This window comes from Odontesthes bonariensis, chromosome 3 (genome assembly GCF_027942865.1).
Source record: "Odontesthes bonariensis isolate fOdoBon6 chromosome 3, fOdoBon6.hap1, whole genome shotgun sequence".
NCBI classification, from domain to species: Eukaryota; Metazoa; Chordata; class Actinopteri; order Atheriniformes; family Atherinopsidae; genus Odontesthes; species Odontesthes bonariensis.
Window position 1 is genome coordinate 15,399,039 of NC_134508.1, and position 22,803 is coordinate 15,421,841.

At 41.0% G+C, this 22,803-nt stretch overlaps 3 protein-coding genes and 2 non-coding genes across 7 annotated transcripts; 1 reads left to right on the top strand and 4 right to left on the bottom strand.

The window, feature by feature from the left end:
* Window positions 1-341: 341 nt before the first annotated feature.
* Window positions 342-5,851, bottom strand: nop56 (NOP56 ribonucleoprotein homolog). The gene is made up of 12 exons (XM_075460487.1): window positions 5,772-5,851; window positions 4,971-5,060; window positions 4,777-4,891; window positions 4,410-4,574; window positions 3,973-4,171; window positions 3,366-3,553; window positions 2,883-3,034; window positions 2,565-2,665; window positions 1,803-1,951; window positions 1,471-1,592; window positions 1,074-1,193; window positions 342-834 (listed from the first exon to the last, which is right to left on the bottom strand). Exons 1-12 carry the CDS (start codon window positions 5,772-5,774, stop codon window positions 523-525), a joined length of 1,716 nt encoding a protein of 571 aa, XP_075316602.1. The 5' UTR covers window positions 5,775-5,851; the 3' UTR covers window positions 342-522.
* On the bottom strand, window positions 1,273-1,340 carry LOC142377995 (small nucleolar RNA SNORD57). The gene has a single exon (XR_012769590.1). It is a non-coding gene; the product is annotated as a small nucleolar RNA SNORD57 (small nucleolar RNA).
* Window positions 3,108-3,227, bottom strand: LOC142377988 (small nucleolar RNA SNORA26). Its single transcript, XR_012769583.1, has one exon. It is a non-coding gene; the product is annotated as a small nucleolar RNA SNORA26 (small nucleolar RNA).
* mlnl (motilin-like) lies at window positions 5,147-11,260 on the top strand. 2 transcript variants are annotated; one of them, XM_075460491.1, is made up of 6 exons: window positions 5,148-5,231; window positions 9,104-9,288; window positions 9,773-9,903; window positions 10,758-10,817; window positions 10,908-11,013; window positions 11,134-11,260. In XM_075460491.1, the coding sequence occupies exons 3-6, from the start codon at window positions 9,784-9,786 to the stop codon at window positions 11,139-11,141; spliced, it is 294 nt and encodes a 97-aa protein (XP_075316606.1). In that variant the 5' UTR covers window positions 5,148-5,231; window positions 9,104-9,288; window positions 9,773-9,783; the 3' UTR covers window positions 11,142-11,260. The 2 variants fall into 2 exon arrangements, with proteins under 2 accessions (XP_075316605.1, XP_075316606.1); XM_075460490.1 differs by having other exon boundaries at window positions 5,147-5,231; window positions 10,758-11,013.
* On the bottom strand, window positions 10,694-21,944 carry LOC142376859 (retinol dehydrogenase 11). 2 transcript variants are annotated; one of them, XM_075460488.1, is made up of 6 exons: window positions 21,553-21,944; window positions 15,876-16,115; window positions 15,254-15,343; window positions 14,741-14,929; window positions 13,292-13,401; window positions 10,694-11,798 (listed from the first exon to the last, which is right to left on the bottom strand). In XM_075460488.1, exons 1-6 carry the CDS (start codon window positions 21,707-21,709, stop codon window positions 11,619-11,621), a joined length of 966 nt encoding a protein of 321 aa, XP_075316603.1. In that variant the 5' UTR covers window positions 21,710-21,944; the 3' UTR covers window positions 10,694-11,618. The 2 variants fall into 2 exon arrangements, with proteins under 2 accessions (XP_075316603.1, XP_075316604.1); XM_075460489.1 differs by lacking the exon at window positions 10,694-11,798 and adding an exon at window positions 13,516-13,672 and having other exon boundaries at window positions 13,319-13,401.
* Between the last annotated feature and the right edge of the window lie 859 nt (window positions 21,945-22,803).

A 22,803-nucleotide genomic window follows, 5' to 3' on the forward strand; every position in this document is an offset into this window, starting at 1 on the left:
GTCTCTTTTATTTAGGTTAATAAAAATTTGAAGTCTGTCACAAATTGAGAACCTACTTGTTAATGAGGGCCACAAAAGATTGGGTGTTTTAAATTTGCAAAATGACAAGTGATGTCTGTATGTTCCAATTTATAGCCACATACATCTTCTTAAAGAACCTCACTCTATCGACACTGCTTCGTGGTACAAGCTTCAGGCGGAGCGTGGGTGTGAGAAACCCCAGCTTATTGCAGTCATCACCGATTATTAGGATAAGCAACAGAGTGGCTTTTGGAAGTCATGTTTAAGCTTTAACTGAAATGCTTTTGATGGTGCTTTATACTTAAAATTACACTCAAACCTCAATTCATACAGGATTTATTTACAAAAGTATAAGTAACTGACTAAAAGGCACAGTTACAAGCATTAACCATCTGATCTGATGTGGCAAAAACAAAAAGACAACAAAGCCGACTACGGAAATTTGTTTGGATAAGTAAAATAAAGCTGTACACAAAAATAACAATTCAGTCTCTGTTCGGTCTATTCTGCAGTCTGTTTTTTCTTTTTCTTCTTCTTCTCAGATGCAACCGTTTCTGCTGCTGGTTCTGCATCCGCGGCCTCACTCTGTCGTTTCTTTTTCTTCTTAGCGGGAGTGTCTGTTCCATTATCCGTGGCCTCCTCTGCCTGAGCCTCCAGGCCCTCCGCCTCAGATTTTCGCTTCTTCTTTTTCTTGCCCGGAGTCTCCTTTGCTCCATCCTCAGCAGTCTCCTCTGCCTGGACCTCCATCTCCTCAGCAGCTTGTTTCTTCTTTTTCTTCTTTTCCATCGTTATATCCGCTTCTTGATTCTCCACCTTTCGGTCAAACAGAATATACCATGAGGATCAATTTTTCCTTTTTTTGATGAAATGTTAGTCATCTTTCAGATAGCTTAAATGTTAGACTCTCTTCAGTGATCAAGCCCACTAATTAGGGCCAGCCAATGGTTCGGAGTCAAGTTCATTTAGCATGTCGTACACTGAGAAAGGACCACATTGTGAGGGTCAACTCTCAAATCAAACACGCAGGGCCAGAAGCTAAAATAAAAGGTCACCTCAGCTTCTCCGTTGGTTTCTCCATTTGCGTCAAGTTCTTGTAACTTCTTCTCACGCTTCTTGCGTTTCTTTTCCTTCTTCTCTAGTTTGCGCTTGATCTCAGCGGCAACATCGGTCGCCTAAGTTGAGAAAGAACAAAGAATGTGAGTAAACCAGGGTTAGACGAGGAGTTATTTTTTCTTTACAAGCATTAATGCTGCATCAGGCTCATTAAATCAGCTTTAACCCCCACGGTGATGTCAGGGAAAGACGTCTCATCATTTACAGCATTGCCACATTGAACTGATTGTTTTTTGTAATTTTGAGAAAACAGGCCTTTTCAGGATAATTGGTGGTGTTCAGTGCACCACAACACAACTGGGTTTAGAGAAACTCTATAAAAGACCACAAGCTCACCTCCTTTACTGCCTCTTTCATGACATCCACATTTTTCCGTGGCAACTCGCCCGACTCATAGAAAGACAGACGCTCTTCCACCTGTTCGCGCAGCTTGTCACCAAACACACTTGTGGGCACCTCTGTAAGAAAGTTAAACCAGACATCAACTCAGTGGGGATTACAGCAGGCTACTGTCTCTTTAAGACACTGGGCTTTGCTCAGGCAATAGCTTCTCAACATCAACCCAAGGGTTGAATACTGTTGACGAAAAATAAATGCATCATTGCAATAAACCAACACAGACAAGAACAGAAGTACTGCCACTGTTATATTACACTGCTGTCACTTACCAGAGAAACAGTCAATACGTGAGGCGATCGTGCACTTGTTTGCCAGATATCTGGAGATGCGTCCTTTATTCTTGGCAGCTGCACGGCCAATAAAGGTCGAATGGAAGATGAGGCCGTACTTGGGGGTGTTGCCACGTGTCTTCAGGGCTCTGTGTGAAAACATAACTGCTTTCACATTCAGGACAGACAATGATAATGGAGTTCTCCATTTGAAAACAAGTCAATCTGTTAACTAGAGAATCTTCTTTTAATCAGTGTCGTGGGTAGGGACACTTTCTCCAGCTTGAAGTCTAAATGAGATTCAGGCAACAATATCCAGCTGCAAAGCTGCAGTGAACATGTTTATCTGTCCGTCTGCAATGAACAGCACCCTCTGCTCTTACGTGAACACTTGAAATTAGGGGTCCATCACAGACAACTAGGAATATGAAAAAATAAATATATATATTAATTTGTTAATATAATTAATTTGTTATTTTAATTAATTAAAAGATAATTACCACCATGTAAGTTTTATATGTTATGATTATTAAACAAAAAAAAAAAAAAAAAAAAAAAAAAGCTTCACGTAGTCTTTCCAATATTCTACCTCTGTGCTGTGAGTGGATGCTCAGACTGTGGGGGTGCATTAGGGCGAGAGGGATCACTCCAAATAAGACTTTAAATTTTCATGTCTTCTTCGGTCACCCTGCTCTGCTCCGGCCCAACCCTGCCATCACTGCAACCACATCTTTCCCCAGCAGGGAGGGGGTGCCCCAGTACCTGAACAGGGCCTTCTCTGCTCCCAGGATCTGAACCGTGGATGCTGGGTACTTGGCCAGGTTTGTCAAACTGCCAGCGTGAGATATCAGACGAGCTCCAACCTAAAGTTTAAAAAAAAAAAAAAAAAAAAAAAAAAAAAAAAAAAAACCTGTCAGTTTTGCACCACAAAAAGCTACAAAATAAACTTAAATTTGAATACAGCCAGAGGACCATCAGCAACAGATGTTTTTCATCACAGATATTCAGTGGATTGACAGATTTTGTTTTAACATCATTGGTCCCGTGTACAATCAAAAACAGATTTGAAATTGTGCTCACCACTTCTCCGATTAAGGCTGCAAGGTTGGGTGCCACCTGGCTCATCTTGGATCGCAGGTACTCCTGCAGCTCCAACCGATAGGCAGCCAGAGACACGACGCGACTAGAGAACCGCTCTATGTTGATCAGGTCAATAGGAGAAATGTCCATACCTGAAGGAAAAACAACCAGGAGGAAATGAGCAGAGGAAAACACATGCGGCATATTATGTTGGGTGCAAAGTAAGTTTGTTTCTCCCGACAGGATCCGCAGCGAGGATTAGTGCCTTCACTACAGGTTTATGAGAGAGTTTCTCTACCCCCCTGTGTTAGTCACCCAGGACAATTATTGATCCAGGGTGGGCAAAAAAGGGGCATAAAATGAATAAATATGCAAGTCTCTAAAGAGTACATGTCAATATGAGCCTAAACCTAGCATGAAATGGCTGCGTCAGTTCCTCTAAAGACAGTTTACAATTCAAACTTTAGAATGTAGTGTGCTGACCCATAGAGGAGCGAGACGCGTCCAGAATGGCCTGAGCCTTGCCACTGTCCATCACCACCTCCTCCAAGCTCTCCAAACTCTCCTCTGACAGCTCCTTCCTGTTCCCAATGAGCTGGGCCAAGCGGCAGTACATTGAATTGTCCGGCACAATTTTGATCAGCTCTGGAAAGTGGTAGCCATACCATTCACTGTAAAGAAACACACAGGCTGTTTGGTTAAACAAGCTGCAAAGCCAAAGTGACATTCACAACACATCTATAGCACGCCTGGTAAGTGAATACACATGGCAGGATGTCTCAACCAATGGTGATGCCTTAGCAGACAATAGCTAGCAAAGCACAAGGGTCAGGGGAGGTTGGATGTACCTCCCGTTTCAATACAGACAATACTCTGTGGTGCACTGCCTGTGGTAAACATTAGGAGGATACTCAGAAAACAGGAATCTCATTTGCAGGCAAACATTGAGCCCTCAAAGACAGAATAAAAACTTACACTATTATACTATTGCTCCCTCACATAAATGATATGCTACAGATGATGCAACCACAGAATACAAAACAATCCAACAACCAAACTAAAAAAAAATAAATTCGGATCAGAAACCTACCGGACACGCATGGAGAAAGTGTTGATGTCTTTGTCAAGCTGATCCAACAAAGCAATGGACTGGATGATCATGTTGTCGACTCTGTTGACGTTAAACTTGACCTTCGCTCTGGAGTAGCTGTGACCGAGACCCAGTTGTGCCTTGGAGGCAGCCTGGCCAGTCAGGCCCTTAACCAGGGAGTGAAAGTGCAAACGCACGCCTGCCGGGCAGAAAAGAAAGAAAAAACAGGAGGGTTTGTTGGTGTTAACGGGGAAAGGGTCAGGACAGCGAGTGTCTTGTGGCTGTTCAGATTTTCAGTATGAACCGTCATGAGTTTCAGCATCACAAGATCACATCACGACAAACCACCTTTAACATTCTAGCTTTCGTAACAATTTTAATAATATTTACGGTACATTAGCTCACAATTCACAGAACAGGTAAACTGCCCCCCTCACCTCTGGTTATCTCAGCCACCACCCCTCCAGTCTGAATAGAAACAGTAAACTCTTCCTGTAAAGCGGCTCCGATCTTTGCATCAGAAACTCCCAAAACAGCTTTCTTCTTTCCAGAGAGTGGGAGGTTTGTCTCAAGGAACAACTTGAGATCAGCATGAACCACACCTAAATGACAAAAATAATGAAACATTTGGATGAAATGAAGAGTATTTTTCTCATATGCTCAGTTCAATCTATTAAAAATCAAAACGTCTTCCCTCAGATGTTCAGGACATTTAAGCCGTCAGCATATCAACTCAGTGGATTGACAGATATTACACATCACTACATCTGAGGATACTTTACTCCAAGTAAGGGAAACACTTGCCTTCAGAAACAGCATTCATGTTTTCCAGGGCAGCCTGGGCTGACTTGAAAGGGAAAAAGGCAGCCAGGCTCACCATGCCGTTGAACTTTGCGATGTTCAGCACGCTTTCCTCAACCTGATAAAAACACACACTAGTTGATGCCGGTCCCATTTGAAACAGACCAGAGCAGCTTACGTTATGTCGGCAGACTCACCTGAGGTAGCAGCATGCCGATTTCCTCCACCTCTTTGACGGCGAACAGTGCGTAGCCCGCCGCATGCTCGAACAACACGTGCAGCAATACCTGCAAACGTTAAGAGCACAAATACTGATGAGGGAGCCAGACACCTACCAACTGATAGCATGCAACGTCAGCACAAGCAATGAAACGTGTTCGTAGAAACTTTTTGTACAGCGGAAGTTTCCACTGGGCTGCACGTGGTCAGCTGTGAGGCACAAGTCAACCTTTTTTTGGGTAGGTTGAGCCAAATATCCGATACTGTATTTAAATTGAGTAGCTACTAGTGTTTTATACGAGTTTGCTTTTTTAAAAAAAACAAACGGGTATATTCCAATGAAAAAACCTTAACACGTAACCACGCTGTCGACGAACCCACGTGTTAACCTGGGCCCACCCAAACGTGCTATGAAGCTAACATGTGCTAACAGCCTAGCTAAAACAACCTAAAGCCAACCCATGTTCAGAAACTTAAAATGCGCATTACTGAAGTTACCTGCATGACTGCGACTAACACAACTACCATTGTCTCCTGAAAGATATTTTCGCCTAAATTGTTAAAATAAAAATACTTTTAAATACTCCCGCTAAATTATCTAAAGAGACGGCTAACTGCTCTTCAAGTGTTGAAAGGCCCTGAACTTAGACACCAGTATATTTGTCAATCTAGACGTTTTTCTCTTCGAACGACAGCCGTGTAAAAAAAAAAGCCTCATATTTTATAGTGCAAGAATAAGTTTGCAGTAAAATTCAGATCGTCAGGTCTATTTCTCTTACCATGATTTGAAAATGTCTGCAGCAGTACGCAGTGTGCGTCTGCCCTGTTGGTTCGCCTCACAGAAAAAGACTGTGATCACGTTTCAGCAAGCTGCCACATTGCCCAAATCCCGCGATAATGTTCTAACATCGCGAGCTCCAGCCAAGATCACTCCTTGCCGTGCATAGATTCAGGTGATGAAAGAAGGAATACAATTTAAAATGTTAGGGCTCATGCTATTGTACGTTTGTCGAAATTGTTAGGAAATCACCAAATCAATCAAAAAGTCACTAAATATATCCTCTGGTGTACACTGTGGCACTCGGTGTCAAATCCATTATTTACTGATTAGATGATTGCACATCCACAAAGGTGTTTCTTTCATACTCTGGTAGTAGTGTCACCCCCCCGGGACACTTTAATAAGAAAGATCAGGTTAAAAGATATGCAAGGGGGCACAATGCAGTGAGAATACATGCTCATGTATACTTCGCAGCAGTGTGTCGCAGTGAGCTTGTCGCAGACACGACGCAGTTATTTTTTATTTATGCCTTGAAGCGCTGTCTGCGCTATGTTAATCCCACGCCACAACGCAAGAGGGACAATCACGAACAAGCTAGGATTGTGGGTGTTACGGTTACGGAGGTCATTCAACAACAATGGCGACTGGACGAATGCGCACTTTGATAGAGATGCAGCTGGTCGATCTAAAAATAGAAGAAATATTGCTACTACTGGAGCTGGCAGAGAGGGAAAGAATCGTCACGGTTAGCACGGTTAGCGTCAGCCGGTTAGCAGACCGGAAATACGCATAGTGTAGAGCGGATGTAGAGTTGACCAATCAGAGGCCTCCTTTCTCTCCTCCTGCGGCGATGTCTGCGGCACTGTCTGCGGTACAATTATGTATGGAGTTAAATTTGTCTCAATAATATTTGTATATACGCAGAAGGGGATCCACAAATATGTCTTGATTTGCATGTGTGTTTTGATATCTACAAATAAAAAAATCATATTTGTAACTCGTATATTGATTTTTACAAATATATATTTGCATTTGTAAATAAAATGCCATTTGTAAAACCAAAAAAATCATTTGTGAAATGTGATTCTGCATTTGTGAATCACCAGCACACACATTCTTCGCTTTCCACAGTTACCTGTTTTTGAGACGTTCTTCGCATGAAAGTCGCACAAATCCACACGTAAATATTTCTTGACTTGCATTCCTGTTTTGATATCCACAAATAAAAAAAACATATTTGTAACTTGTAAATTGGTTTTCACAATTGTAGATGTGTATTTGTAAATGGGATGGCATTTGTAAAACTGAAAATTGCCTTTGTGATATCTAATTTTGCATTTGTGCATTAACAGCACACGAAGGTTTCGTTTTCGCATTTGTGAATCTGCACAATCAGCGCACGTATTTTTGAGACAATCTTTGCGGCAGAGGAAGCCACCCAGATTCACAAATAGCCTACCTCTACTTCCTAATCAAGTAGGTGTTGTTCTATAAAGCTCATAACGGCTATGCTTCACTTGACTTTCATCGAATTTTTCAATTCATTCAAATTCCACCATGGCCGAACAACGTGGGCATGATGAGCAGCTACCGCCAACTTCAGTAAGTACAATTCCCTCGCCCCAAATTATGATAGTTATGATAGTAAAATGTAAATGTAAATAGTTCAGAGACTCTCTATTTTTCATATTGTTTTGTTTTTTCTGACAGTATTCAGAGTGAGAGCAATATGGTAACACGCAATAGATTGAGCAACACTGCCATCTAGTTGATTAGGAAGTAGAGGTAGGCTATTTGTGAATCTGGGGGGCTTCCTCTGCTGCAAAGATTGTCTCAAAAATACGTGCGCTGATTGTGCAGATTCACAAATGCGAAAACGAAACCTACGCGTGCTGTTAATGCACAAATGCAAAATTAGATATCACAAAGGCAATTTTCAGTTTTACAAATGCCATTTCATTTACAAATACACATATACAATTGTGAAAACCAATTTACAAGTTACAAATATATATTTTTTTATTTGTGGATATCAAAACACGAATGCAAGTCAAGAAATATTTACGTGTGGATTTGTGCGACTTTCATGCGAAGAACGTCTCAAAAACACTTAACTGTGGAAAGCGAAGAATGTGTGTGCTGGTGATTCACAAATGCAGAATCACATTTCACAATAATTTTTTTGGTTTTACAAATGCAAATATATATTTGTAAAAATCAATATACGAGTTACAAATATGATTTTTTTATTTGTAGATATCAAAACACACATGCAAATCAAGACATATTTGTGGATCCCCTTCTGCGTATATACAAATATTATTCAGACAAATTTAACTCCATATATCTTGGCGGTGGTTTGTCTCTTTGTCTCTTTTGGGAAAACCAATAAAAACCTCCAAAAGGAATATAACCACAAATTGTCTCTTAAACCAAATATCCCACATTTAGGCTGTTTTCTCCTTTTGATAGCAAATTCAATAACTAATATCACATTTCTTTACTTCCATTCATTGAGCTTCCCTGAAAACCATTTGGACACTGAAACACTGAAACACTACTTCACAGAGTGGACCTACTGCATGAAAGACCCCAAGTGCTCGGTGATGGAAAAATGTTACAAGGGCTTTTGCGTCACTCTGGTGGTGTTCTATTTAAGTGCCAAAGAAAATGTGCGACTGTACTCACGTACTTGACTTGACAGATAGATTAATGGGGGTATTTTTAACAAACCATTCCTGTATTTGGACAGCAGCATAAACCAAAAGTGCAATAACATTTCAAAATGTCTATAAAGCACTTCAGAGTCACAGGGTTACCAAGAAGCGGATGCATGTGGGTCTGTGTGCACACGCTCACCATTTCCTGGCAGCTTATAAATGTCACTTTGTGTTAGATAATATCTTGGCGCAGAGAATTTATGACTGACCTCTTAGGACACATCGTCTCCTGGCTGTCTCTCTTGGTATCTAACTGAGTGACCCTCATGAAAAGTCATGTACAGATTGAACTTTGCTTTTCAGTTAGCATATTGTTTTCATTATAATGTGGTCATTGTCATCCCAAGTTGTGCTTCTATAAATGTGTGTTTGCGGTCATGGGAGATTTTGAAAAAATGAGACTTTTGGTGTTCTCTGACAAATAATTAACAATGCAGTCTGTAGACCAAAAGCAACCCATACTTAATGCAAAGAAATATTGTCCACACATTACGAGGATACTCATCAATGTGTCAATGTGTCAGTCTTGTCAAAGGCCTATACGTACAGCATGGGGAGCTTATTACCCTTATAAAAAAGCAAGATTCCCTCGTAATGTCTGTGTTTCCAGGAGCATGGCAGAGAGTCGTTGAAGGAGCCTGTTGAGAAGCGGATGTGAGGGAGGACAGCAACAAGTTTAAGGATCGGGAGAAGGCTTGTTATAAAGGCTGAGTGGGACAAGCTGATGCTCAGACCGGTGGAGCACTGCTCATCTTAAAGGACACTTCAAGCAACTGACCAAGACCGACACAGCACGTGAGTGAGATATAGTTCCCTCTGCCTCTCTCTCTGTCATGTTACTCTTGTCTTTCCCCTCTCTGATGTTCCCTCTTCATCCGCTCACATTCGTATACAGAGCTGTGTTGCTATTGTAAGTATCGCTGGTTAACTCCAGGTTCTTGTCTCTTTTATCTGTGGAGCAGTTTGTTGTTCTGCCCCTCAGAGCCCCCCACACTTCTCTATCCCTTCTTCTTCTTCCTTATCTCCTATCTGTTAGCCAACCTCTTTCTTACATAGCCATGAGATCCTTTGAGTCCTTGTTTTTGCTATTATCAGTGAGTTGTTCGTGCACGTCATGTCAAATGTTGACCTATTTTCACTGTCAAAAAAAAAGTTTCTCGGGGCTGCCCATCCCCCAGACATTGTTGTATATCTGTATAAACCTTCTGCTCTGAATGGATTGTGCTTCTTTTTGTGTAAGATTATATGCCAATACGCGTGTGTATGTGTGTGTGTGCAGGTGAGAGCAGAATGAGCATGCGCAGAGCAGTGGCCGGTTGCACGGTGCTGGTGTGCCTGGTGGCGCTTCTGGTCGATAGGACAGAGGGACACCTCACGTTCTTCAGCCCAAGTGAGATGTTGCTGATGAAGGTAAGCAGCTTGTGTGCAGAAGTAGTGCCAGACCAGTCAATTAATTGATTATGAATGCAACAAAAGAAATCAATCAGCAGCTCTTGTGATAATGGCGGCAATTTTTTCCGTACAAATGGCAGGAAAAGCCTGGTTTAACCCCCCCCCCCCCCCCCCCCCCCTCCAATAAGAATTAATAGGAAGAAACTGTTTCTCTCAGCTGCAGGATTAAACAATAGCTTTTCATGGTAATATAAAATATTAAATCTCATATTGTCCTGTGGCTCTACTGTATCTGTTTGATAACCTGATGAGAGTTTCTTATTCCCTATGCAACATTTAGAGGTAAACGTATTGGTCAACTAAATGGTTAGTGCTCTTCAGGAGACACAATCTGCCAATATTTTGATCAACAGTTAATCTGATCATGAATCCATATTTTCTTAAATAAGAAACAAACTACATTGCCCCTGATTCCACTTTCTGGACAGACATGAAGAAACTAACTCCAACTCTTGGACATCTGTCCACTCCTTTCTTGAATTGCACAAGCGTTTTAGTTGATAAAGAAATCATTTTCAGTGGTTTTTGTTCTTTACTCAGTTTTGTAATGACTAAACAACAGGAAAGATGTAAAAACCAACTGAGACGCACAACTGTCAAAGTGTTTTGTAATTTACCAGCAAGTCCAAATCAGCATATAATAGCTGTCTGCGTCTGAGGAAACTAAGAGTTTTTTCACAAAAAATGTATCCATACATACCTAGATCTTCATAGATATGAATAAAAGACACAAGAGAATGTTTCTCCGGCATGGCAGGACTTTTTTATTTTCATATACATTCGTATGCTTCTCCCCTGTGTTTGCGTGCCAGGAGCAAGACGGTAAAGTCACCACCCAACAGCTTCCTCAAGTGCAACATGATGGAACTCCTGTGAGTACACACATGCACCACCTTTACTCCCTGTGCCAACCAAATGTTCACCTGAAAAATATTTGTCATTCATGCTTTTGTTTTGTCCAGGATAAAACGATGGAGATAGCTGTCCGTCTTTCACCCAAACAACTGGAACACGTGGCGCCGGTGCTCGAGGAGATCATCCATGAAATAGTGGAGAAGCGTGAGAAAGGTATTTGATATAGTTATGATATAGTTGTAATACACATTAAAAAAAGCCAAATAGAAAATAATGTTTTGGTTAGAGAATTATTTGGTGACCATAACGTTCCTTTACTCCCTGTCTCTGCAGCCAAGTAACAAGGCCAAAGGCATGAGGTGACGAATACTGTAAAAATCTTCAAAAAAAAGCACTGAATGCTCAAATGTTTTGTTGTGTTTCATTTAATCAGTCAATAAATGAAAGCTATTGAATCACACCTGAGCTTGTTTCGTAATTCCTGAGAGAGCACTTCAGATTGTTGGCCACATGGTGTCAGCATCTTTCTCACATGTCACAACACTTAGATGAAGAGGGAAAGATTTTTCACAACTGCTTCCAGACATGCTCTGACATATGGCTGCTTTACAGTGGCTTGTTTCTCAAACCAATGCATTCAGAGGTCAAAGTCAGGTAACAGTATTGAAAACCTGGCCAAAAAACATAGCCGTCCATGTTTCCAACATTTCCAACTGATACTGCGAGACAGCTCCGCATATTTTATCAGATTATCTCTGTCAAGAAGAGCAGGCCTTTGGTATTTTTTTTTTATTATCTAGCCCTGCCAGATCATTGTTTTAGGGCTTTGATGTCAGTCTTTCACAGATCTCAAAATCCTTGACCGCAAGGGCTGCATCTCGAGCTAAAGGGGCAGGAAGAATGAGGGAGCAGTCGCTGTCAAAATACTTCCCAGTTACCCCCTCTAGTTCCTCCGCCACGGCGCAGTAGATTGGGCTGACTGCACCATCCTCTGGCGACTGAGATGGAGACAAGAAAGGTGGATAGGGAGTGAGTGTACAATACAGTGCACAAAACCTAACTGCAGATATAAATCTTTGCAGGGCAGGTACAAATATGCAACCAAGATGGAGGTCAGATGTTTATCTCGCTCTAAATATATCGTTCATATGATCATGTTTCACCACAGATGAGCTGTGAAATAGATGGGAATGTCTCATCTGGTTTTCCTGTTTTTAGAAAGCTGGTATGCACATCGATGCTTCCTTCATCAAAATGAAATTTGCCTTTCCAAATAGTAGACGTACCTACCTCTGACATGCGTCTGCCATATTGAAACTACCGGTGTTCCAAAGATTAACCACAGTACAATGCCTAAGATACTTCACCCTGTAAATCTTCTCATGCATAAATACGGACAATCAAAAGAAGCTGTAACTTAAACTCCAAGCCTGTTAATATGAAGCAGTTAAAAAGGGAAACAGTTTTACAAACTTAGGCAGCTCCTTTAAACCATTTCAGTTGGTAGTAAGGTTCTGGGACACACCCCAATAACATATAGGGGAAGTGTTATGTGCTCATACATATTTTTGTGGCAAAATGAATAATTCATACTGCTTAGATTGTCAGAGGGGATGGTAGTTGGGTTGAAAGTGAGAGCAGTTGGGACATATGATAGCCTAAAAATGCTAAATCTTTCTCTCCTGATAATGTTGAAATGTAAATAAAACTGAGTAAAGTTTGGTTATAAAATACAAAAGGGAAATAAAAAGCAACAATATTGTTTTTTTTATTCTTTTTTTCCATCCCCTTTCCCATATTCTTTTATCTATATGAATAATGTAACTTGGAGCTGGGCACTATCTTCTTTCCTTTCATAAAATATGAAGAGAACCTCAATCGCCTCCATTTATTTTCAAGGTAATTTAAATTGCTGCCTCTGAGACCCTTACAGGTAGAAACCTTCCGAAGCAAACACTCTTGATCTTCCCTCCTTTTCTGCTCCCATGCATCCACTTTTCTCACGCTTCCTCTGCGTGAACACTATCAACTGTATCATTTTACAGCCACAGTCTTGTTTTGTTCTTGCTTATCAGTGATCATTGCCCACTGACCTTGGACTACATCTTTAAGTGATATATTAAGTCTTGTTTGTTGGTAATTAAAGTCAAGTAAGCTTCAAGTTTACCGTCTACTGCCTTTCATTTTGAGCCTTGACAGGAAAAGAAAGCATATTTTTACAATGGATTCAATGCCTCAGCAGGCAGTTGCAACTTTGATCTAAATTTGGATAAAACAATGCAAGCAGGTTAAATCTCTTAGTGCGATCACATGTTCTTCATTGTGTGTTTGTCTCGGAGCAAACCCAGCTTGTCACAGTGTAGGAAATAGCAGATTTCCGTTCTGTCTTGGTGGGTTGAGCGCACTATTGTAACATGTAGAGCTTCTTGAACAGCAACCCAACATGCCTATCAACGTGAGACTCTGCAGTAACATACAGTGATGTGCTCACCTTGAAAAAGAAAAAGCCGACGAGGTTAAAAGGATAACGGATCCAGAATGGATAATGCCTCATTACTTCTGTCATGACAACACCAGGGTGGACAGAGTTGGCTGTGACACCTATGAGTACATGAGAAGAGAAATACACACAGACATACACCGATCAGCCATAGCATTACGACCACCTGCCTTATATAGAGCGTGCTCTTCTCATACTGCCAAAAGAGCTCTGACCAGTCAAGATGTGATCAAAGAACATCTGAAGGTGTCCTGGAGTGTCTTGTACCAGGACTTTGGCAAAGGATCCTTTGGGCCTTGTGCGTTGGTGGGAGGGTCTTTGTGTTTTGAGCTTGCTTCCCACGGATGCTTTCAGATCCCATTAGATTGGTATCTAGAGAGTTTAGAGGTCAGGGGAACACCTCAGACTCTTTGACATACTTTTTAGCCCTTTAGAAAGCTACTCATTAGGGGAGCATACTGTACGGCTGTGGGGGGTTATTGGTCTGCCGAAATGTTTAAGTAGGTGTCAAAGTTAAATCCATGCGACTCCCAGGATGCAGGTTTTCCCAGCAGAACACTGCATTGGATCAAGATGAGAAATGTTGCTCATTTCACCTGTCGGTGGTTTTATGTTATGGCTGTTATGGAATTTCCCCTCGGGGATTAATAAAGTATCATTGATTGATTGATTGATCTGTGTATGACTTATCAATGTTCAGGGTGGGTGCACTTTCAGTAACAAGTCTTTGAATTCAGGATTTCCAATCTCTTTCAAAATTACTCAGTTCTCATTCAATGTTTTTCCACAAGCTTTAATTTCTTTAATTGCCTTCATCTGTGTCTTTTACAGAGGCTAAATGACCAGCATAGGAAAAAGGCGCTATTATTTCCTTTGTTGGAAAAATATATTGTGCAACAGAAGCACTTTGAGTGCTTGACTGTACCTGGGATAGGAGCTGACAACAAATGAGATGTAAAGATTATCTTGCTCTTTTCAACAGACGTTTGCAGCATAACACAAACACACAACTCAGTAGCTGACGGTGGTGTAACTGCACTGTCCACGGGTGACTAAGATGGAGATAAGAAATGGGGACAGGGCATGTGTGTGCAATTCAGCCAACAAAACAAAATAAACAGACATAAATGTTTGCAGGACAGGTGCAAATATGCAATCAGGAAGTTTACAGAATGATGTTTGTCTAGGACAGAGCGTACCTTTACAGAAGGAAATCACTTGCATGTTACAGCAGAAAAGTTTAGACTTTCTCAATAAATGTATAATTGTTTCAGCGTCTTCAAAATTTCAAATCCAAATGTTCTGTTCCTCAGCCAAAATGCACAGCGATGTATTTTATAAATAATTGCACATTCAAACCATCATGTCTCCATCTGACTATTCCTAGTGCTTCTTATTTGCTATGTTTTTGACTTATTGATGAAGTAGATTTTCGCCCACCTGTATCCCGTAGCCTGCGTGCCAGCTCATTGGTACAGATGATATTGTGCAGCTTAGTGTGGTTGTAGATTTGGTCCATGTGATGAATGAGGTTCTCGCCATGAAAATGAGAAAAGTTCACTTGACCTTTTGTGTGGTTGATTGAGCTGAGGGTGACAATACGGGCTGACGCTGAGCGCTTCATCAGGTCTGGAACAAAACAATAACATGCAATCAGGAAAGATCAAAAAGATGTGCAAAGAATCGAGATGGGAAATGACAGGTTAAAGGAGAAGTTAGTTTTTTTTAAACCCGGACCTTATTTCTGGCATAAAATACGTTCATCTACTCAACGATAACAGTTTGGTGAAAGTCGGCGACCTTCGGACGATATTTAGATCCACGTATATCCATCGGCCAATGCCCCCGTTCACTCCTGTTATATGGATATAGGCGGATCTAAATAGCGTCCAAAGGACACAGACTTTCACCAAACCCTTAAGTATGTCAGTGTGAGAGAATTGGCAATCTTACCCAGCAGCAGGTTGGTGAGCAGAAAGGGTCCCAGATGGTTGGTGGCAAAAGAAGCCTCAAACCCATCTTTAGTCATCTGCTTGGGCAAACCTGAACATTAGATTTTAAAAATGTGCACATAAATGACCACAAAACAAACACAACTGAACAGCTTCTTCCCCTAAACATGACTACAGCCCCAACATTCATATCAAATCCCTCACACACACTCACAGAGTTTTTTTAAATTTACAGTAATAGGAATGCCAACCTAGCTTCTCCCTTGAAACATACATAACTGTGAAGTTCAACAGCATTACGGCAGAATAGAATTCTTTTTTTTAGCACCGACCACATCTTATTGCTTCAATGTGTGTGGCACATGGGGAAAAATGAAAAAAGGTGTTGCTCATTTTAGTGTGGGTTCATGTTTTTCCCATAATTTCACTGTTCTATTCACTGATTTTTTTCTAACTCTTTTGAAGCTCAGCTTGTTTGCTTTGGTTTATAGCTGCTTTTGGGTAAAGTCCACAGTGGGACAGATCTGTGACTGCAAAATCCAACAGGAGTGAAAGCCGTATGCGGGTTAATGGTTTCCAAAATGCACAGTGAGTGCACAGTGCAACATGTGTGCTGTTATCACCTGATACTGCCGCATTGTTTACGAGGATATGGAGAGCTTTCTCCTCCTTAAGAATTCTCTTTGCAAATTCCCTGACAGAGTCCATGGAGGAGACGTCCACCAGACGCAGGTGAACATCTTCATTTCCCGTAATCTGCCTGATTTCATTTAGTGCAGCTGACCCTCGGGACTCGCTTCGACATGCAAGGATAACACGGGCCCCACGGCGTGCAAAGTCCAGGGCAATGAACTTCCCAATGCCTTGCAGAGAGTGGGAAAACAAAAAACAAATGAACTTTTCCATGTCCAAAATTGGTCAAATCACAGATACATCAACAGGCAACTTATTGAAATGGGGAAAACTCAAATGCACTTGTTTGTTATAATTATTCAAAACGAAGATCTTCAAAAAGAACCTTTTCATTTTCATTTTCATTAAACATTTGTTATTCCTAGAGTGCAGAAAACACCAACACACGTCAAAGACAATAGAGTTGGCCTCAATAAGTCGGTGTTTTTCTACCTCTCTGTTTACAGTAAGCGGTCAAATATAAACCCACCACAGCACAGCGAGACAGGCTTCAGAAAACCAAACATTCTGCTCTTTAAACCTAATCGCTTACGGGAGTCGTTGATATAATATATCTATCTAGATCAATTCTGGTGCAAGGTAAATTAAAACTGCGCCATTCATTTGGGCAAGAGTGGGCCAGAGAGAGAGAGAGAGAGAGAGAGAGAGAGAGAGAAGACTAATGAGAGTTCAGATTCCAGACAAGGGAGGGAAACTGCTCTATAAATCCTTAGCTACAGCTCAGAGGGAAGCTTATTCTGTTTGTGCATCCAAAACATCACAACCTGTTGCAAAATATATGTGGTTTTACCATTTAAGCCTGGAGCAATGCACACATCACATCAATATTTTCGAGACAAGCTATTTGATTCTTTTTTTTTTTTTTCAAATTGTGATAAACATTAGGGCAAAGTTGGTCATTTACAATAAAAGCAGAAAATTCAGCCTCTCAAAGTTTTTTTGTTGTGTCTTCAGAGGCTGAGAAATGAAAGTTTTACTGGGCAGTTTGAAATGTTTTCATCATGTTGTATGGGTTTTGGTCTCATTATGATTGCATGTGGTTTGCAGATGTTCATTGCCTTTGTTCAGCTTCCCTCGTGAATTCAGTTAGTGTCTGCTTAAGATTTTTGTGGATTGGTTCTTTAGATCTAGTCAGTCCTCAGATGATTACTGCCCGCTGTTATCCCAAGACGTACTCAGTTGCCTTCGTCTTGTTACTCCATTACAATGTTAACACCTGATCTGTAATCATTACTCATCTGCATTCACTCATCTAACCACCCCACCCAGTTCATGTGTTCACTGATCCGATCCTTGACATAGCTCTGCCCTTTGTTATCCAGTCTTTGGTTATCTTTCTGCCCTGTTTCTTGTTTTTCGCCTGCAGTGCCCTGAGTTTATTCTTCAGCTGTGACACTTGTCTTCCTCCTGCCTGTTTGGTCTTGTGTTTGGGTCGTCCTTCTCTTATGACAGTTAGCTTTTTTCAAAGGTTCAAATTACACTTAGTAGTTTTAATAGTTCTACAATATGGTGCATTATATATATATATATATATTATATATCATACATTGTATATGCTAACTGAATGCATTCAATGATGTTAAAATGTATGAGTATGAGTATGTGCAGTGAATTTAAAAGAAAGTTCAAGGACATAGATGAGAGTGGTTGGGTGGAATGCCCTTGGACTTTGTGTGGTACGAATTGTGGAAACTGATTCGACTGCCTACATTTATATATGCATACTGTATATGTCTGGGATGTGAAAAAATAATGCAAAATGTGTATTTCATTATTCTTTCCTCTTCTCATGTAGCATACCTTCAGGGAGCTGTGATGGAAGAATGAACCCATTACATACACAGACCCCCACTAACCACCATTTGCTTGAATTTGCTCATTAGATTGTGTGTATGGCAGTTTACACATATATTATCTTGCTGGGGAACTACCTGCCCTCAGGTTTACACTGTATACAAATAATCTGTGGTCATTTGATTGAACACCAGTGTACCAAGAGATATGGAAGCTGTGAGTGCATTATGAACTGGAACAACAGAGGTCTTAATATTTCAAAACAGAAGTCCTATTCAACACATGACCTGAGTATCAGATCATAACATTCTAATTGCACTACTCCTTTTGATCTAATGGTGACGTTACAGATTTCTCACTTTCCGATGTTGGCAGTCAAACTTTTAGCAAACAAAAGTACATGCACATTTAAACCCTGCTCCTCGGGGGGCTCCATCTCCCAAAACTGAAGTTAATATTTGACAAGATGTTGATACTTTTTTATAAGATGCTGTTTCAGTTGAGCAATCAGATCCTAACCGTGATAAACATCAGATTTTTTGGGATAAAGTCTGACTTTTGGGGCATTCCAGGGACAAAAAGATCCTTCTATAAAATTGTAGCCTAATTACTGCAAAGTATGTTATATGCACTGCACCAAAGTTATGTCCACTATAAGGCTAACCAGAGGTAAAAAGTAACAAAAGTACATTACGCAGGAAATATGCAGTTTTCTATCAAATATTATTTTGACGGATGAAGCCACTCTTTACTTTTCACACAATATATTATATAAAAAGCCTTTAAAACACAACACTTTTACAGAATAAGCCAGACATTTTTTTCTATTATAACTCCAAATGGCCCAATATTTTACCAAACAAAAAACTAACAATAGATCTGGGTCTCACAACTCCTCAGATTTGGTGTCCTTGTATGGAAACTTGTAGACTAAACGGTTTCGTACTAACTCCCCCTCCAGCGGGACAGCGAGAACAACAATAATGATGCAGGTGTTGTGCCGAATTCGGCACCCCTGCCGTCAGATGCACCCCCTCGCGGGAGCGAGCGCGCACCACTCGTTTGTTCAGAAAGTGAAGCATTTCGCCTAAACAAACGCCTGGGGAACATACTATTCTACGATTTAATTATTTATGAAGGAAATGGAAGAGAAGAACATCTGTTGCTTTCAGTCATTAAAAGTCTAAAGGGCGAACTCTCTCTTCGTCGGTGGCGTAGTGGGTTAAGCAGCCGCCCCATGTACAGAGGCTACAGTCCTTGCTGCAGCTGGCCCCGGTTCGAGTCCCGCACCGGACGGTCCTTTGCTGCATGTCTTACCCATCTCTCTGCTTCCTGTCTCTCTCCAACTGTCTATCTATTAAAGGCATAAAAAAATAAATAAATAAAAAGTCTAAAGAGTGTTCTTCTCAACACAAAATCTCGTGATAGCGAACGCACAACAACACTTTTGTGTTCTGTGAAAATATATACCCCAGCCATAAGTACAAAATAAATGGACTTGATTTTTTCAAAACAAGGTGAATATATTTGACTTGGGGTTTCACAAGACTAAATATGATTCCAGCTTTTGTTGCAAGGTTCAAAAGTAAGTGCTTTTATTTGTGTTAACCTGTAGGCTATGTAGGTCGAAACAATAGCCTTCTGATCCTGAATATCACTATATGAAAATGTAATTTGATCTATGCCTGATAGACAAGTCATAGCATCTGTGTGTTTCTCACCATTAAAGGACATATTCTCATATTCAATAGCTACACTTGTTTTTAAGAAATTAAATATTTTTCTTGCTGCTTTATAAGATAAAATACAATAAACCAATCCCCCATCCACCACTAACATATCTGTTATCAGACCTATCAAACTCGTACATATATTGGCACCAAATGCATGCAGTTAACAGTACCTAATGCTGAGGTCAAAGAAATAAAATTGTGCAGATGGGGAGCATTTCATGGCAGGCCTTGTGTTCCCTTTCCTGTGATACAGCATGTACCCCCTGCTTAACTCTTACTGTAAAGCTGTCACATGCACTAAACTGACTCTGGTTAAACACACTAGTCTTATCTGTGTACTGTGAAAAGCATTTGATGCTGGGATCAACATAACAAATATTAAGGGGGGGTGCTTATTCCGGCAGGTGGAAAAACAGGCCTGCCGTGATATGCACCCCCCCCTTAACTTTTGTTCTGTTGATCCCAGCATCAAATAATTTTCACAGTACACACATGGGACTAGTATGTGTAAGCAGAGTAAGTTTCAAGCATGTGCAACCTTCCTAGTAAAAGTTAAGGGGGGGTGCTTATTCTGGCAGGTGGAAAAACAGGCCTGCCGGAATATGCACCCCCCCCCCCCCCCCCCCTTAATATTTGTTATGTTGATCCCAGCATCAAATGCTTTTCACAGTACACAGATAAGACTAGTGTGTTTAACCAGAGTCAGTTTAGTGCATGTGACAGCTTTACAGTAAGAGTTAAGCAGGGGGTACATGCTGTATCACAGGAAAGGGAACACAAGGCCTGCCATGAAATGCTCCCCATCTGCACAATTTTATTTCTTTGACCTCAGCATTAGGTACTGTTAACTGCATGCATTTGGTGCCAATATATGTACGAGTTTGATAGGTCTGATAACAGATATGTTAGTGGTGGATGGGGGATTGGTTTATTGTATTTTATCTTATAAAGCAGCAAGAAAAATATTTAATTTCTTAAAAACAAGTGTAGCTATTGAATATGAGAATATGTCCTTTAATGGTGAGAAACACACAGATGCTATGACTTGTCTATCAGGCATAGATCAAATTACATTTTCATATAGTGATATTCAGGATCAGAAGGCTATTGTTTCGACCTACATAGCCTACAGGTTAACACAAATAAAAGCACTTACTTTTGAACCTTGCAACAAAAGCTGGAATGATATTTAGTCTTGTGAAACCCCAAGTCAAATATATTCACCTTGTTTTGAAAAAAATCAAGTCCATTTATTTTGTACTTATGGCTGGGGTATATATTTTCACAGAACACAAAAGTGTTGTTGTGCGTTCGCTATCACGAGATTTTGTGTTGAGAAGAACACTCTTTAGACTTTTTATTTATTTATTTTTTTATGCCTTTAATAGATAGACAGTTGGAGAGAGACAGGAAGCAGAGAGATGGGTAAGACATGCAGCAAAGGACCGTCCGGTGCGGGACTCGAACCGGGGCCAGCTGCAGCAAGGACTGTAGCCTCTGTACATGGGGCGGCTGCTTAACCCACTACGCCACCGACGAAGAGAGAGTTCGCCCTTTAGACTTTTAATGACTGAAAGCAACAGATGTTCTTCTCTTCCATTTCCTTCATAAATAATTAAATCGTAGAATAGTATGTTCCCCAGGCGTTTGTTTAGGCGAAATGCTTCACTTTCTGAACAAACGAGTGGTGCGCGCTCGCTCCCGCGAGGGGGTGCATCTGACGGCAGGGGTGCCGAATTCGGCACAACCTGTATTACTTTTCAGCCCAAAGGCCAAACTGGCACTAACACTACATTTCTCTGCTTTTGTTTGGGCAACTTTTGTTTCTCTGTTTAATATTTGATCATGGACTTCTTGACTGTATGAATTGACCAATTGGCCTATTTTTATATTTTAAAAGTATCTTTTAAGTTCGAATATCTTTTCATATTACGGCATTTCCTGTGTCCACATCCAGTGAGAATGCCAACAAAGGGATGCAGACAACAATAATACCACAACAGTAAGATCACGCAACTTCCATGAGAACTTATTCTGATCAGATTTTGTGTTCGGTAACTTTGCAGTCCTGTCCACCAACCTGTATTAGCTCCTGTCACTATCGCAGTTTTCCCTATGAGACGCACGGCGCAGGCTTTTGGATCCCAGCGAGCTCTGCGCTGTAGGCGCACAACAATGGCCAGCAGCGCTGCTGAAACGACCCAGAGCGGGTGACAAAATATATCCATGACAATCATTTTCCGTTCACAGTCCAACCTGGGCTAGAAAACATTGTCCAGAGAACGCAGAGGCGATTTATAGTCCTGCCATTGCGCCATAGGTCCCGGCTGCTGCAGTAGGAGTGCCTAATCCTGAGGAACTTTTAAAGTTTCTGTTTGGACCGTTAGCGGGCTCTGTGGGAGAGTGCTTGCGCTCTTTAAAGCGTCATTTCTCGTTAATTGTACGAGAACTAAAATTGAAACTGACAGTAAAGATGCTATCTTTACTTTGTAAACTTTACTCAAATTACTCCAAGTATTCCTCAGCTCATTGAAATTGAGAGGTGAGAGTATTTTATGCCAGCAGAGATAGAAAATATTAAATGAGACCATGAGACTGCAGTCTTTTTTTAATCTAAATATCACCACTGGGGGAATTCAGATGTGTGGGGATCTTTTATATTTGTCTCCTATATTTATCCTTTGCAAGCAACATTATAATGGTAGGTACACGTGGAAATAACTTCTTCAGGGGAAACTGTGTGCTGGTGCGAGATGACATCTGTAAATGATTTAGAACACACATGTTAGAGAGTATTTTCTTTCTTTCTTTTCAGTCACCGCAAAAGAGAAAGTGCAGATGTAACCAGATCGGCTGCATTTCTGGTCCAAGAGGCATTTCGACTCTTAAAGCTGCAGTCTGCAACTCTTTTTCAAGCATAATGCCTGGAACTGTCCCGCTAGGTCCCTCCAAAGCCAGCAGGTTTGTTTACAAAATTGCAAACCGGACCGGTAAAAGGTAACCAATCAGGTTTACGAGCTGGGCTCTGCTGCCTGTCAATCACCGATTGTGCACGCGCGATACAAGGTAGGCTCGTCCCCACGCTTATTTATCTGGACTATTGAACTTCATTTCGGGCTAGTCTACTTACTGTGTCTTATGATCGCAAATGACAGGTGAGTTGATGAATGAGGAGTCGTGTAGGCGCATCTGGCGTGCACGTAGACGTGCACGAGTTCTCATGTGTTTTGAAGGGGCGGGACAGGAAGTTGAATAACTTTTTATTTTTCGGTTAAAAAATAAGCATTTCTTGCATTTTGCGACTACGGAGGTCACCGTTTTCAACTTCAAG

What these genes read in the sequence shown, in the direction of transcription:
- nop56 (XM_075460487.1), bottom strand. An exon ending in GGTGGCTGAGATAACCAGAG is followed by an intron (nt 4,172 to 4,409) that starts GTGAGGGGGGCA and finishes TCTGCCCGGCAG; the next exon opens with GCGTGCGTTTGCACTTTCAC. An exon ending in TGAAAGAGGCAGTAAAGGAG is followed by an intron (nt 1,194 to 1,470) that starts GTGAGCTTGTGG and finishes TTCTCAACTTAG; the next exon opens with GCGACCGATGTTGCCGCTGA.
- mlnl (XM_075460490.1), top strand. Translation starts at nt 9,784, where the DNA reads ATGAGCATGCGCAGAGCAGTGGCCGGTTGCACGGTGCTGGTGTGCCTG. An exon ending in GTGAGATGTTGCTGATGAAG is followed by an intron (nt 9,904 to 10,757) that starts GTAAGCAGCTTG and finishes TTTGCGTGCCAG; the next exon opens with GAGCAAGACGGTAAAGTCAC.
- LOC142376859 (XM_075460488.1), bottom strand. Translation starts at nt 21,709, where the DNA reads ATGATTGTCATGGATATATTTTGTCACCCGCTCTGGGTCGTTTCAGCA. An exon ending in GCTCACCAACCTGCTGCTGG is followed by an intron (nt 14,930 to 15,253) that starts GTAAGATTGCCA and finishes GTTTTGTTCCAG; the next exon opens with ACCTGATGAAGCGCTCAGCG. An exon ending in TCGGCTTTTTCTTTTTCAAG is followed by an intron (nt 11,799 to 13,291) that starts GTGAGCACATCA and finishes TCTCCATCTCAG; the next exon opens with TCGCCAGAGGATGGTGCAGT.